Below are 17587 nucleotides of genomic sequence, written 5' to 3'. Positions count from 1 at the left end.
AATGGGAGGTATTACTTTTGTACTACTCCTCGTATATTAGATGTGAGAGAAAATTAATGAATAAAGACAGTAGTACTTGCATTCACCAATCTTTGAATTGTTTTTGTTTCAACATGACAGTGTCTGATGGAAAGATAGGGGTGAGATCGAAGGTGGTGGTAGTAGTAGTAGTGGCATGTGATGCAAGAAAGCGAGCGTATGAGCTTATGCAGCATCAGCCAAAAAAATCACACCATTCCCTCCAAATGCCTGTACAGTTCCTCCTTAAATTTATTTAAGGGGGAGAACAAACAAGTATAATTCTTTGAATGAATATGATAGAGGGCTTTACATAAGACACAATGTACATGGCCAATCACATGATTTTGCAGCGATAACATAGCAGCACTATTTAAACACTTTTGAGACATGAAGTTATCTGCTGAAGAAAGCAGTATTTATTGTTGAAAGCATATATATATTTTAACTTAGATTTTAATGTTATGGTTGTAAATATCTTTCATTTTATTTATAAAGTTTTAATTATACAGTGTCTACAATTTAGGCATATTTTAATTTTGCATTTATAATTATACCGGTGAATTACCATATTTGCATACAATTGTGGTCTTCCTCTCTGATGGTAGTCCTTTCACATTTCTCATACCAATGCCTCTTAGGTGTATGTTTAGTTCATGATTTTTCTGCTAGTTGGATTCTATAGTAAAAATCAGACAGTGAATAAAAAATTAAATCCACTATTCTCAATACTGTGAAGCAGTTTATGGATGAAATAAATCGTGATTCTTGTGATGAAAGCCAGGCCTAGTGTTGTCAAGCTGTCAGTAATAGGCTTCTAAATTATGGCATAATACCTGACCATAGCCTGTTTCTGAGTCAGCCAAAATAAATAACATGAAGGTTCACTTCATTGACTTTTGAGGAAGGTAACATTTGAATGAAATTCAACCCTTGAAACCAACAGTAGTTTTATCTAATGCAGTGTTCCTTCCTGAACAAATTATTCATGGAACATTTAATTCAGATAACTGGAAATATTTTTTACTTTAGATCCCCTAAAGGGTAGGGAATCTAAAGTAAAAAATATTTTCTAATGTAGAATCTATTATCTAAAGTAAAAGTTGAATTCCTTTTTTCTTGGTTTTTATTTTGCTGGTGGCCAGAGATGCAACACCCGAAATATCTGCAGCAGAAATCTCTTCCTGTTAAATGGAATTTGTTTCTGTCTGTCCTTCAAACTAGTACTCCTTTATTTATTTTATTTTATTTTTATTTTTTTAGTAGCACTGAAAAGTGCCTTCAGTTCATTCAAATTCTAAATTGGGCATTCTAACAATTTCTCAGTTTTTTTCATCAGAATGGCTTTTACAAGACATAAACACCATGTCTGTACACTTCACTTTTAACATAGCATATGAGATACTATGTGACTTCTAAAATGAAGAAAAACAACTGTTGCATGCTTTACAATTGAATATGAATATCAGATGGTTTGTATAAATATAAATAGATGGCAGTACAATTGGTATGTTAGCACAGCTGTAAAACAAATTTCCTAATTGGCAACACATACTGTCATGACCACTGCAACTGTCAATCACAAAGGGGAAATTTACAAAAGGAAGAAGTGAAGTTTTTCTTAAACAAGAATACAAAACAATGTCATTGAAAAATTATTTTAAATTGAGCTTTTGTTATCAATCCCTCCCAACATTAACAGTAAATAGTCTTAAAGTATCTCTCTCTTACATATGCTACTTTTTTTTTAGTGTAGTAGGAAGCATTAATTATCAATTTTCATATTTAAAGAAGTTAGAATCTTGAAGATATAACATATCGCTCGGTGCAGTAAATATCTGGAAAGTTAAAATCCCCCATTATAAGACATTATATTTTGGATAGATGGCATCCATTGTTGCTTTCTCCTTTATTAAAAAAACTTTTTATAAATAAAATATTTTCTAGAAAATAAATTGAGTCTCCCTTCTTTTAGCCACTCTGTTAACTAAATTTCTATCCTTTTGGGTGCGCGTGTTTTTTTTTTTTTTTTTTTTTTTTGCCTTGGGTATACCTAAATAAAAATCGATTACATTTATGTCGCAAACTTTCTTTTTTTTTTTTTTTTTTTTATACAAATCAATTGACTTTACCTCTGAATTACATATATAGAGGATAAGCTGTTCATTGTTTTAAGAAACATTAAACTTAATTTACATAAACCATCCCAAAGTTTTATAAACATTTTCTTTAGAGAAATACCTATAACACCGTTTTTGATGAAAATTTTGAATAATAATAAAAAAATTATTCTTGATGCAAGTGCCGAAGTGTTCCGATTGGTTACCTGATTCATCTATGTTCTAGATTGCCCTAAACCAGTAGATATATTGGCCATTGTTCTTGGAGTAATAGGTGGCATTATAGCTGTTGGCATTGCTTTATTACTCATTTGGAAATTGCTAACAACCATTCATGACAGAAGGGAACTAGCAAAGTTTGAAAAGGAAAGACAAATGGCTAGGTGGGATACGGTAAGTGCTGTAATGAATTTTTGGACTATTTAAAGCATTATATTTAGTGCCATTCTTTATTTATTGTAAGAATTTCTTAAAAGCAGAATAAGTTTATTGTACTCAATTTTTCAAAATCAAGCAGTCCCTTGATTAATGATGCAGTTATTTTAATATGAAATCATTATTTAGTTACAAGTGAAGTTCAAAAATTTTTGCTGCATAATAAATATACAACAGTCTTTCACTTGAAAGAAAGCACTCTATATACTAAACTAAGTTATTTTAATCTGAAATATGAAACTCTGCACCAAGTAGATCTTGCAGTTTTGAGCTATTAATGTATAGTAGCTCTTTATATTTTATTCTGAAATGTGCACAATCGCTTGGCAAAATAGTTTAAATAACTGTGTGATTTGCAATGCACATGGTGTTAATGGTCTCTCTCTCTCTCTCTCTCTCTCTCTCTCTCTCTCTCTCTCTCTCTCTCTCTCTCTCTCTCTGTATTGCTTACTGCTATTTTGATTTTTATTCTGTGTCCTTTAACTGCACCTACATGACACCACATGCTGGTAACAGTGCCAAAATTTGAACTCTTTTTACCCTCCCATTTTCCTCCTCATGTTCTGGACTCTCTTGAAGATACAACAGATATTACAATTAAATACTTCAGTTTGAGAATTAGACTGCACTCCAGGCTTGGCCCAAATAGAGATACTTGAATTATATAAAAACCATGTATACTGATTTCACCAAAAAAATTTCCATAAACAATATCTGTTTGCAACCACAAAAGCACCAAAAGGTGGAAGTAATTGGATTTTGTGAGTGAGTGATTCCCATTGAACCATTATATTATGACCATTATAAATTGTATTATGAAAAATTTTCTTTAAAAAAAAAATTACTAGTATGAATATATGTTATTATTGTAGTCCTTATAATATTCTTTACCAGTTATTCTGCTTTCTGAACACTTGAGTAAAGGGGGTCAGTTCATCACAAGTAGTATGCAGATACCATTTACCTCATGCTGTTGATGAAATTAAAGGATTATCACTCAAAGGATTTAATTAGAATTTGTATTAATTTAAATAAAGAATGGCTCTAAAGCGTTTACGGCATGGGCCTAAAGCGTTTTAGGTGCAAATGCATCAGGAATACCCTCATGGGTATTCCTGATGCATTTGCATTATATTTATACATAAAGAATGGCTTTAAGTGAAATGATAACTGCTCACTGAACAGTTTAATATCCAGTAAAAAAAGGATAACCATACCTCTCTTTGGTGCAGATGAGGATCTACAGGCTCAAGTATCTAAGAATTAGATTTTACATAATTTTAAGTCAGGTAAATAGTTGGTTTAGAACTACTAACCATCTGTAGTATTTTATTTTTTATTGGACTACTGAATTGTTGAATTCAGTTTAGGTTATTCCAGTTAATGTCTGTTGCTTTTAAAATTCTGTAATTGCTGCAGTACAAGTTCTGTTCTGCAGCAATGAATTCATTGCTGTTTATAATAGTATACAGAGGAGTCTGAGTGTTGAAAATTAAACACAAAATTATATACTAATTATATTTCCAAAAATTTAGTTAAAATGGATCATGTACAGCACTTCCTCCTACTGTGATTTTGTTATTGAAAACAGAACAAACTCAGTTGTAAGCATACTCTTTGAGTATGTGTAGAGGGACACTCCAATGTGGACAGAGTTATGTAGGAGGCTGGGTTACTTGTATTGTGCTCTGCAGGGTAGAAGTTTTTGTTTGCAGGTCATTCACCTTGGATAGTAGCAGAGTCATTGTCTTGGGAAATGGATGAACAGTTTTTATATACAATATACTTGTATATAGGAGGAAAGCACACTACATGTGCTTTCCTCCCATATACATTCTGTTGGGGTTGAGTTTCTTGGCACAAGCAATTTCTTGCTTGACCAGCATTCTGGATTTGGATGGCTTAGTGCTGTTTTGCAGATAGGGAATTTGCTATAGGATACAGATTAGTTTGGTAGTTTCTTGTGTAGTTTTAGGCTAAGTTGTTGGCAGAAAGTTACTTAGCTTTAGCTAGAGAGATTTAACATCATGAACTAGATTAACTCTGAAAAATTATGTTTTATAAGATGTGAGAAATCTATTGTCTGGTTGAGTGGCTGTAAATATAGAATTAAAATGGGTTGATTAGCCTTAGGTATTGCTATTGTTTGATTATGGTCTGAATGCACCCTCTCAATTTCTAGATCATTGCATTTGCTGTTCTCAGAGTAGCAAGTATGCAGAAGAATTAAATTCAAGGACTATTTGGAAAATTAGTCTACAGTTTGAGAACCTTCCAGAACAACCTTCATTTCACTGATTTCCCAAGGATTTTTATTCCCTTGTCCCGAGTCCTAACTTTAAAACATCACAAGTAGCAAAGAAGTAAAACATAAAACCATTCCAGCTTAAAAGCTATAGTCTATAAAAACTGCCAAAAACTCATTGAACAGTACAGAAGTCAAATACCATGCCAACATTTTGTATAGACCTTCAAGATGCCTTGAGAGGATAAGAATGACATAGGATCATCAGATACAGTATCCAGATCACTAAAGTGTAGACCTTGGTCATTATATTAACCTTGGAAATTCTAAGATCCATTGTTCAGGGTTATGTCGTCAATGCAGCTGGTTCAAAGGTTTTCTTATTCAGACAGTCCCCAACAGTTTTAATAGAAACAAGGAAATACAACAACATAAGACTTCACCTGGGTCAACATCTTTAGAAGTAGGATACTTTTGAATACACAAACCACATGTACAGCCAACAATGGCAATACAAAGGCATGCCAGCTCATCCTAATTCTACAGCCACTCTATCAGAGAACAGTTCTCTTCCACCATGGCTGAGTGACATAACACTATGTGACAGTGTCAGTATACAAAAGAACAGCATTGCAGTATCTAACACGTGTACAACATAGATCAGGACTGCGTCAATCATTTGTTTGACCAGCATTCCAGAAGAACCTTCAATTCTTGGAGAATATATTATGCTTTCCTCCCATATAAAAACCTTGCCGTTCTCCATCACTTCCCAAGATAATAATGTTGCTAATGTCCATGTTAAATGAATTTCAACTGGAAATTTTTAGCTTGTAGGGCATAACATGACCTTGTATTTCAGTGAAAACCTCTTCATATTATGTTTTTATTAAGTAACCAGTTTTGCATCCTGTATCTGGTTGAGATATCTCAAAATTCTGTTACCTGGCTATGAGCCTCTCTCATACTTTGTCTGTGATGGTACTTTTACTTAGTTAAGTTGTTTATTTTATCTGGCGATTTTTTTTTTCCTTCCTAAAGTTTTTAAATATTAATATTTATTGTGGCACTAAGTATAGCCACTGACATGTGATACTTATTTCCAGTTAAGCCAAGATATTTTTGTAACCACCATGGTAAACTTTGAATGATGAAATGCTATTTTGTTCATTCTGCTTTCATTTCTTTTGGTGTGTAATGAATTGAAATAATATCACACATGATTTAGAAGTGAAACCACAATGTACCTCCCTCTCCAACTCACCTTTCCAAACAGCTCTCCTACTTTTTAATAACAAAAAACAGATTTTTATACTCGTATCATTAAATTCCCACAACTACCATTAAAAGCAGTCGGTATTTGAAGTTAGACCTAAAATCTCTTAAGTGTCTGCTGGCTAGTACTCTTCTACAGTTCTGTGTAGAACCACAGTTACTGTTATTGTTCAGATTAAACACCTGAAGCCATGAAGCATCAATACATCATGTCGTTAAATTGCATGTATTCCATGGTCAGTATGCTTGCCTTTAATAATTTAAATGCAGCAACTTTAATAATTTAATCTACATTCACCACTAAAACTGTTGTTATGTGTGTATCCTTTAAAACACATATGGGCACCTTGGGCCTGCAGCCAATACAGACAATACATTTAATATACTGTCAAGTGTAAATTCTACTATGAAAGCTAATTTTATAATTTTGTAGAAGTATAAGTGTTTGGTTAAATAAATAATATAATAATATTAATTCATATATATGCCTAAAATGAAATAAAATTAAGTTAGCTATTTAGGCAAAATTGACTCCATTCTACTTGTCCCAATTTTAACATGTATAAGTCTTTATTTCCATTAAACAGCTGACACGTTTTCTACTTTTCTCCTGACAACTCATTCAGTTGGGGCAGAAAAATCTTACTTTGTTCATATTTTTGCCTTTTTTTTTTTTTTAACCTAAAATTTTTGCGGAACACAAAAGTCTTTGCTATGAACTATTTTTGAGTAACTAACTAGCATTACAGGGATGTATTTCACTTTCGCGGATGGTAATTTGTGACATTTCATGTTTTCTTGCAAACTTGAACTAATCGGCAACTCGGTTAATTAGCTACATATTTAGACTGGCAACTGCAGTCCTGTTGACTCCTGCAGTCATAATATTTTCGTTTGTGGTACATAGTTCTTACTGTGTTTGTGCATTTACTTCAAAAGTTTGATCATTGATTTTTGATGAACCCTTACAATGTTTTTGTCAAACAAAAGAAAGCTATCCTATGAGACTATTTCAAAAATAGTGGACAATGATTATTTTTTTATTGAATCAAAAAACAAACCAGTGTGCTTAATCTGTTCTGAAACTGTTTCTGTCTTCAAGGAATACAATATTAAGCATATTAAGCACTATTACAATACAAAACACAGTGAATATCATAAACTTAAAGGAGAAATTAGAAAGATGAAACTAGAAAAATTGATGAAACAGACTAAGAGCCTGACTACATTGTTTTTGAAAAAGCAGCAATTTTCTGACGTTTTGCTTGCAAGTTATATTGTATCAGAGAAAATTGCCAAGCACTCAAAAAGTTACTCTGATGGTGAATTTGTCAAGGAATGCTTAACCTCTGTTGTTAATATTTTGTATCCAGAGAAGAATGAAGAGTTTGATACCATTAGCTTGTCCTGAAGAACGGTTACAAAACACATTGAGGAAATTTCTGCAGATATAGAGAAAAGCTTAGCAATGCTGGCTTCTAAAAAAAGAACTTGAGAAAGAATACGGAATATTGGTCTATTAGTGTGAAGTTCGTTGATTAAGCAAAGGAAAAATGCTTCAGCACTTTTATAGTCTTGGCGAAGTCTATCTTTATGGCAATAAAAAGAAAATCTGTTCCAGAACTAAAAAATATTGAATGGACGTGTGATCTTGCATTTCTTGTTGATATCACATCTCATTTAAATGAGCTAAATCAGAAAATACAAGTACAAAATCAGTTAGTTCATGAACTTTATGTTCATATAAAAGCTGTTCAAACCAAACTTCAGCTTTGGGAAGGACAACTTAGAGATGATGACACTTTCCAATTTAGCCAATCACGATAATTCTGAGTTATTTTATATGCTGAAGAGTTAGTAGCCATTAACATAGATTATGAAATTCACCAAGTCTAAAACAAGATCAAGGTTGACAAATACTCATTTAGAAAGCAACCTAAGGGTAGCAACAACTTCTGTTCCTGCTAATCTTGAAAATTTGGTAAAAGATTCTCAAGTGCAAGTATCTCACTAACTGTAAGTAAATTGGCCATATTTTTTTTCTAATAAACTTTGTTTCTATTATTATACTATTATCATAATTGGAATTTGATGAATAGCGATTAGATATATGAATATATTATTGCTTAGACTATATAATTTCTTAATATTTCTTAATTCATAATAATAAAATCAAATAATAAAATCAAATTAATAATAAAATCAAAACTATTTTTATGATTTATTTATAATAAAATAGTTTTGATTTTATTATTTTATGTTACAAGTTACGACTATTAGGTAAATTTGCCATTCTTTTAGTAGTGTGGCCCGAATCAGGATGGGCTTAGTCTTGTGTGGCCCACTGAACAAAAAAGGTTGCCCATGCTTGCTTTAAAACATTAGATATTTCTTATAACATCCCTTAAAAAAAGTACTAGTGGAAAGTTAATTACAAATTAATTCAATATGTTAACACATTTCAAGTTAATCTGTAATCAGCTTGCTGCTAGCACTTTTCAAACTTTAGACCCTTGTTGTCTTAAAGTTCACAGTCAGGTTTATCATCAGATCTTTTATCTTTCTCCATCTGAAAGCAGTTCTCAAAATTTATGCAACTGTGTGTATTTGATAGCATAGAATAGGTGTGGCCAACGAGTCAATTGCGGCTTTAATTTTGGTCAGTCACGATGAATTTTAAATATACAGTCGTCCGTCGATTTGCTCGGTCAGGTTTACTATCAAAATTTTATATTATGCAGAGGATTTCTCTACCTGCGTGTTATTTATTTATTTTTTTAATGAAGCTTCAAAAATAAGAATGAAGAGCAGATTTTGAAAATTTATTTATTTTATTTATTTATTTTTTTTTTTTTTTGCATGATTGAATATTTCATTGAAGGAGAAACACATTTCATCATAATAACATAAAATACCACAAAATTCCAGCTGTTGGTATTATTGCAAATGAAATAAGATTGAGTTTACTACCCGTTTATAATTATATTGCACTAACAAAAAAGTGCAAATTGTTTTATGGTCATGACCTCCAGAAATAGCTTTAGAGAAATATCACAAAGGCATTGAAAACTGATTCTTATAACAACTTAACCAAACAGAGCAATGAATGGTGGTGTGCTTGTCCGGTTATTTTGGAAACAACTTCCTCATTCAGGAATCCTCTTCATCAATTATCCTACGTTAGCTGTTCATACAGAATATTTTTTAGGTTAGTGTAACTTGGTGTTTTAATCGGTAAGCATTATTTTTGCTGATTTAATAACTGGACAGTACTTGTGTCAATTTAATATTTTTTGATTTAAAATGAATACTACAAAAAAAGAGTAAAACATATCATTTTCATCAAGAGTAGGAACTAGAATACGTTTTTTTTTTTTTTGTTTTTTGTAATGGTGAAAGCAAAAACGTTGCTGTTTGATTTGCAATGCTTCCGTGGCTATACCCAAAAAAAGGAAATTTAGAAAGGCACTTCAACGCACTCCATGGTAAATACCAATCAGATTTTCTGCCGAACCTTAGAAAAAATAAATTAGAACTTAAATCTAGATTATTCGCGCAACGAAATTTCTTCATGACACCTAATTTACAATATAAAGCAGTAACTGTAGCATCATTTAAAGTGAGTCATCTTCTTGCAAAAAAATGCAAATCATTTTCTGATGGTCAATTCATCAAAGATGCATTTTTAGAAATAACAGATTCTCTGTTTGAAAATTTTAAGAACCAAAATGAAATTAAAAGTGCCCTTCAAGATTTGCAATTATCTCGAAATACTGTGATGCAACGCGTCGAAAAAATGAGTAAAAATGTGAGCGAACAATTGCGTGCTGATATTGCTAATTGTGTGTCCTTTTCTTTACAACTGGATGAATTTACAGACGTCAGTGATACAGCTCAATTGCTCTTTTTTGTTGGTATGTTTTTCGATGATTCTGCCACTAGAGAAGAACTGCTGGATATGGTTTTGTTAAAAGAAAGAACCAGAGGTCTTGATATCTTTAACTCGTTCAAACATTTTATCAAAAAAATTAAATTACCACTATTTAAGCTCATATCAGTAACAACAGATGGAGCTAAAGCAGTGACGGGGCATCTTAACGGATTCATCGCATTGTGCCAAAAGGATGATGAATTCCCAGATTTTTTGAGTTACCACTGTATCATCCACCAACAAGTGTTAGCCAGCAAAAGATTAAATACTAAAAGTGTTATGGACATAGCTTTTGAAATCGTGAATTCCATCAGAGGACAATCTCTTCAGAGGAGACTTTTCAAAATGCAACTCAATGAAAAAGAACCAGATCTGATATTACACAAAGATGTGAGGTGGCTGAGTCAGAGTAAGTTTCTACAGAGATTTCGAAATTTTCTGAATGAAATTAAAAAATTTGTTGATCAAAGGGGAGATGATTATCAGCAGCTACAAGATACAGAGTAGTTGTGTGATCTGGCTTTTTTGGAAGATTTTACCAGTAAATTAAGTGATCTAAATTTGGAATTACAAGTAAAAAATAATGTGGGCGACATGATTAGTAGTATTTCTGCATATAAATATCAATTTTTGGCAATGGCTAAGGATCTCAAATAAAAAAAATTCGATCATTTGCAAAAATATCCTGTTTTTGAATTTAATTGTGAGAAATGTGTTTCTGAAATTGAGAATGTTGTGGGCAATTTTGAAACCAGAATCAGTGATTTTAAAACAATTGAAGACATTGTTCAATATATTTCTTATCCATTTGATATCTACTTAGATACGAAACAAATTGCAGAAAAAATCACTGCGATTTTTCACGTGGAGAAAATATTACTTGAAAATGAAATTATTTCATTGTGAAACGATATCTTCCTAAAAGTCAGATCATCAGAAGAAGACTTTTGGAAATATGTTTGCCAAGAAAAGTACCCAAATGTAAAAAAAAATGCAGTGAACTTTTAAATTCCTGTTTTGGTTCCACATAAAAGTAAAGTAAAGTGCAGCCATTATCAACCCACTGCAGGATGGAAGCCTCCTCAACAATTCATGCTGAGGGAAACGGACCATAATCTGCCACGCTGGTCCAGTGCGGGTTGGCAGATCGACCGTATTCAGCAATCAGGGGCTTGAACCCCGGTCTACTCAAAGAGCGGGTGCTACTGCACTCCCGCTCCTGACCACTCGGCTACTATGTATGAATTGGCTTTTTCGTATTTGAAACAAACAAAGACGAAGAACTGCTGTGTTCTTATGGACTTGCATACAGAAGATTCTTTACTGTTGGCCTTATCACAGTATATCCCCGATTTTGAAAGCTTGGCAGATATGAAGACACGTATGAATTTAAAATAAGAATTCTGAATTATATTGAATTTTAAAATTTATAAACAACATTTTTCAATGTGTTGATTAACTTTTTTAACCTTGTGCAGTGAAATTTTTGAGAGGGTAGATCGCGGCACATTTTGAAGGAAAAAAGTAGATTGCATCACATTAAGTTGGCCACCCCTGGCATAGAAGATATTGATGCATAATTTTAAATTGCCAGAAGTTGTAAGTGGATTTGCTAACTAGCTTTTTCATCATATACTAGGTTATATGCGCGCGCGTGTTATTTAGCTCTAGTCATAAACTGGATACTTATTGTGCAATCCATACAAATGATACTAGAGGTAAAGTACTGTAGGTTCTAATACCTTTCATGATTTAGATCCTCGTAAAAATAAATTAAAAATACACTGGCAATTAACCAACTTGAACTAAAGCTTGCAGATAAAGTACTATCATCCAACTAGAATTGATTTCTGTTAATTAGTTAAGCAAGAGATTAGTGGAGAAAGTTGAAGATTGTATCAGAGTAAACTACTTTTTTATATATACAGCACAGTGCAGTTAATGCATTGGAAAAAAACTATTGCACTAACTGAATTAGCACTAAACAGGGATTAGTTTCAATGGGGAAAATAATGATACGTGGGTATCAAAGGATTTTTTTATAGTAGAAATAATTATGCACGATTAGTTAGAAAAATAATAAATACAAATAGTGATGAGGTAGACTAAGAACAAAATTAAATGATAGACTTTTTATTTTGAAAAAGGAAAACAATTACTTTTTTTTTTTTTTGGAAAAATGAAAGCTAGAAAATTTTACTGATTAAAGAAAAATCTGTCTAATCTAAGTTGCACCATTTTGTTTTTCTTCTTTTCTTTGTGGAGTTCTCTGTAACATTGAATGGCATTAATGCTACACTCTACGTCTGGGTCCTGATTCATAATTAAGTCTGAAGCAGTTTCCTCTGCCCTAAAAATTTAAGTTCTTGTAAGGGAAATTCTTTTTCTTGCACTTTATTAGCTCCTTCATTGCACTCTGGACTTTCTTCTGCTTTCTTATATGCCCTTTGTTGGTCTAAGTTAAGGAGAGTATCATTATCGAGAGCTTGAGAAAATGTGCAATGCACTCTCGAGCATTAGCCATTTCCAAAGATTTGAATCCAAGATTGTGTCTAATTTTTACGGTGTCTTCGGAAACATCCTGATCTAGAATAAGCAAGTGGTGCAAATTTGTGTAGATCATTCTAGAAAATTTTAGAAAAATGTCGGTCTTATATGACCACATTAGCAATCGCAGTCACAGATTATAAACCGCACTATGTGAAGTATTGCTGTACTCATCTTTAAGCGAGATGCAGAACCACAATGCAGTATACGTAATTTTGTTTGGAGTGGTAACTTATAAAATTTTGCTGAGGCAGGGATGATTTTTACACTACTATCTTTTTTCTTTTAATTTGTTGTAATTAACTGACCCCCAACTGAGCAGAAATCACCTTAACATTGTGAATGAAATATAACACTTAATTTTAAATATCAGTAATTGTATGTTTTTTTTTTTTTCTCTTTAAATAAGGGAGAAAATCCAATCTACAAGCAAGCAACTTCTACATTTAAAAATCCAATGTATGGAGGAAAGTAAGACTTTATATTGCTTTTGTGACCTGGTGATGACTTTCTGAATTGTAAATCATATGGATACCATAGACTTTAGATGTGCAAAATGGATCTGATCTCTTAAATGCCTTAACTCTTCCTAAATCCTGTGAGTTTTATTTAGCTTCCACAACTTCTTCTCAAGCTGCCAAATGTGAAAATCAAACTATATACGAGAAAAACAGTGATAGGCTTTTATTATGATTTGTTATCGTGGTGTGAAGTTTCTGTTCCTGAGCATAAAGCAGATCTGTAACTTGGAGACGGGGAAATGTACTGTCTATAAATTTTGCTACAATGTTTTTAGATATTTTAAGTGGAGCTTGTCAAAGTGCCTAGTTAGGTAGCTCAGAGTCCATCCAAATATCTTTATTAATGGTATAGTCATATTCTATTTTATGACAGGATCTAGAAATTTGCTACAGAAATAAGAAAGACATTTTGACTGGGATTTTATCCTGTATTTTAAATATTTTTATGCAACTGCTTTAGCTGGGAATATTGTAAATTATACTCTCTAGAGTTTAATGAAATACTGTTTTAAAAATAATAAATAAAATTGATGGAAATGTTACTTTTTTTATACAGTAAGTTATTGTTCTGTGTATTTTGTAAAAGAAAAAATGAAATATGGATATCATTACCATGACTAACTGCCAGACTTAATTTTTGCTTTGAACTGTTCTGTGGACTGTTACTGTGAATATTGTGATATGTTTGTTTATGATAGATTACTACTTAATGTTTTTATTTTATTATTTTTTTTATTTCTATTTTTTTTTAGTTCTGTGATTAAAACTATTTGTAATTATTAACTGTATATTAACTAGAAATTTATCCGTAAGTGAATATTGCATCCAACAATAAATTAAGTTGGTTGTCAAAATAAAATTACTTATGTGACAAAAAAATTGACATTTTTCTTACCAGTTACATAGTGAAATGTTTTTGTTGTTGCTCAGGGAATGTTTTTGTAGATAAATTTCCCTGGTAGGCCAAAATATTCTGTATGAAGCGAAATATCTGTTACTTTGGTATTGATGTTGACTAACTTGGAATACTTCCGGGGGAAAAAAAAAAAACTTAAATTATTACTGGTGGATGTTTATGCTTACTTTTTTTGTTGTAATATTGACACGTTTGACAATAGTATATTATATAGTATTCAAGCAATATTTTGTTATCCAGTTGCTTTCTTTCCTGCCCACTGCTGGATAAATTGCAGCATTATTTTATATTGTGGTTGTGCAGTTAAATGTAGTTAAAAGGTGTGCATTTTATAAATGCATTTCATTTTAAAATACTCACAGAAACGTGAATTTCAAATATGATAAAAACAATTTCCAATATTCACTGTTTCAAAGTATATGCTCTTGTTGAAATATTAAACTACATGTGTATAGTGCCAAAAGCGTAGGGTTTCTCTGTGCTGGGTAGCATGCATTGAGAAGTAAAATTGTTTGGCCTTGGATACAGAGGCCTAACTGTAGCCAGAAGCATTTTGGGGGTTTTCCCTACTCCCTTTAATTTGACCTGTTGAGTGATTTTTCGGCTTCACATGTATATAAAATAACTGCCTGAATATTCAAATAGAAAAGTATCATGAATAATTAATCGGAGTTATGCAGCCAACATTAATGTTGCAAATTATACAAACTGGTTGAAAAGAATTTCTAGTTTGCTTAGCAGTAACATTTAGACCATAAATGGCAACTATAAGTTAGAAACATTGAATCGCATAAACAAGCTTTAGGTGTATTCGAATTTTTTAAATTTAATTTATTTTCTGTGATTTAATAGAGGTGAAAAATAAATAATTAACTTGCCAGTTAATTACTAATTAACTAATGAAAGTGTTTTCTAATTGTTTTCCCTTCACTGCATATACCTCAACATAATATTAACCCAACTTTTTTGTAATTTATTTATTTCCTTCTGTTTTAATAAAAATCAAAATGCAACATATACCTTAGATAGTATATGCTGTCAACACTTTTGTGATGTATTTTACTTATTTCTCCCTGGATCTTAATAACAAAATGAGACCTCCAATATTCACTGCATGAACTATAATGTATTTTACATTCTGCTATGACTAATATAATTAGCAAATAGTAATAATTTCCAATTATGAATTAAGGTGAAAACAAAGAAACAAGTTCCTCAAAAAAAAACTTGTGCAAACTGAGACATTCCATTTTTGCTCATCTGCCATATTAACTATTCATTCCTCCAATCAGTTTACATCAACAAACATAATATCCAATGCTTCAATTATATATATATATACATATATATATTATATAAAAGAAATAATCGCTAGTTGTCCAACCTTAATGAAATTTGGGATGGCATAACAGCTCTTTCTAAAAGAGCTAAATATAAAATTTTACAAATATCTGTCCATTGGAAGTCATATTACAGACAGTTTGTTTATTTATTTATATTGTATAAGCTTGCTTCCTTGCATAATTTTGCCACAAATAATATTCATTAAAAACAATATTTTAAATTTACAATTTACTTCCTTGTCACTGAATTGGCTTGCTAATCAGTTTTCATTTAATAGCTTAGTGTTGTTAAATAGTAACTTATAATGTAACTCTGTTTAAACAACTTTATATATAAGATGGCATTTTTGATGGCAGTGCAGTATTCTATTATTTTTTAAAAGAATTATTAGATGGTTTCCTTTAATATTTGAAGTTGTATGTAAAATATTTCATATTCAATGTATTTAAATAAACAATGGTAATATAAGATAATGCTGTAACTTATTTGGACAGTTGTTTTTCTAGCAAAAAGGCCTTGAGTATCAGGTAGTAACATATAAAAATTCTTGGACGACCAACTAAATTACAGATAAATAAAGAAAAAGCTTTTTAGATTATATTCAGTCACGTATTAAATGTTCACATCACATTGTATGCCATACCACTTTTCAAAGTTGATAAAGGAGCAAGCTGCTTTGAAAACTACTTAGCTGTTTTTTACCTATCAGTGTTTCATTGCTTTTAATGCTATTGTTTTTCAGTTTTTATCTGTTTTTATTCTATTATATTTATTTGAATATTTTATTTTTAATTTTCTGTATTATAATTTTATTTGTTTATTTATTTGTTTTATATATCTGCCGTTTTAATTGGTCATCTCAAGAATATTTTTTTTATATATAAATTGATTTCCTGATTCTCTGCCAATAGCTGTAATTTCTAACAGAAAATAAAACAGAAGTGGGCCAGGTAATACTGATATAATACTTGAATATAGTGTTTTTAAGGTTGCTTTCAGTAATCTAAAATAATTTTATGAAATATTTTTTAAATTACTGAAAGAATCTTTTTAAAGATATAAATGTGATTGGTTTTCATAAACTTATTTTTAACAATAAAGGAGTTTTCATGAATTATCCACATTTACTGATAGTAATTTGGTAAATTATACATTTAGCTTTTATATAACAAGTGTTTTACAATTTTCATTTATATTTCAATAAATAAATCAGTGAAGAAAACTATTCATAATTCTAATCAAATTTGTTCAAAATTTACATATTCAGGCCTCTGGTATCTAAGTGTCAGATTATTTTAGTTTTTTGATATCCTGTGTAATATACCATCATCCATGTTTTCTAGATGTCAATTTGTGTACATCAGTTTGTATGTAAAATTCATTAAATAAAATTTTGTTAACTTAATTCTTTCAATAGGAAATATTCTGTTTCTTGGATTATTTTTTTTGAAGTCAAGGTGAAAATAAATTAAAAGAATTTTTTTTTATTAGGAAAAATTAACCTTTCTGATACTTGATTCTCAGTCTTCCATGGTTTGTGGGGGGGGGGGTATTTTCCAGAAGTAATTAAAACCAAATTTTACAACTACTTAAACTCCCTTTTGTGTATTTGTCCAAATAGTAAATCTATTGGACAATCCATAATTAAATTAAAATTTCAGATATCCTTCAATTTTTTTTATATCCAGGGGGTTTACAGGTCATTATGATAGCACAAATCAACCCTCCCAGACTCTCCTGGTTGCTCTGTCCTGCTATAGAGTGAAAGAGTTCCAGTCTGTAAATTATACAATCTAGTCAACTTAGTCCCATATTTGCACTCCATCCTCATTCATTCAGAAGCCATAGAGCTGACTGCTTACTAACAGTTACACCATGCAAAGGTGAGGATTGCACACTGAATCTGGACCACCTGGTTTCCTGTAAGCCTTTTGGAGATGTGGGGATAGCCTCAAACCATTCATTTATATTAAAGTACTGTAAAATATAATATCAAACACTAAATTTTTAAATTAGGATTAATTCATTATAAGAAAAAATTTTCCAATAAAAAGAAGGTATCACCTCTAAGCTGTTACAGGTAGTTCCCGACTTTACGAGTTAATTCGTTCCTAGCGCACGCTCTTAAAGTGGGAATTTATATCCCATAGACTATGTTAAAAATAGGGGTTATGTTCTCAACAATGAAATTAGTTAGCTAATTAGTTTGTTTAAACAATGATTGATTAATCCAAA

The 17587-nt window shown here is 31.3% G+C and overlaps 1 protein-coding gene across 2 annotated transcripts in view; it reads left to right on the top strand.

The window, feature by feature from the left end:
- Positions 1 to 15335, top strand: part of mys (position-specific antigen beta subunit myospheroid) — a 326956-nt gene extending 311621 nt beyond the window's left edge. For both annotated transcript variants that reach the window (XM_090384150.1, XM_090384149.1), the window contains exons 20-21: positions 2365 to 2531; positions 12981 to 15335. In XM_090384150.1, coding sequence (XP_090240276.1) covers positions 2365 to 2531; positions 12981 to 13046 — 233 coding nt within the window. In that variant the 3' untranslated portion in view covers positions 13047 to 15335. The remainder of the gene's footprint in view (positions 1 to 2364; positions 2532 to 12980) is intronic.
- Positions 15336 to 17587: the final 2252 nt, after the last annotated feature.

The sequence above is a fragment of the Mastigoproctus giganteus genome, chromosome 10 (genome assembly GCF_048544385.1).
Source record: "Mastigoproctus giganteus isolate SK-2022 chromosome 10, ASM4854438v1, whole genome shotgun sequence".
Classification (NCBI taxonomy): domain Eukaryota; kingdom Metazoa; phylum Arthropoda; class Arachnida; order Uropygi; family Thelyphonidae; genus Mastigoproctus; species Mastigoproctus giganteus.
This window is presented reverse-complemented; position numbering and strand designations above follow the sequence as displayed.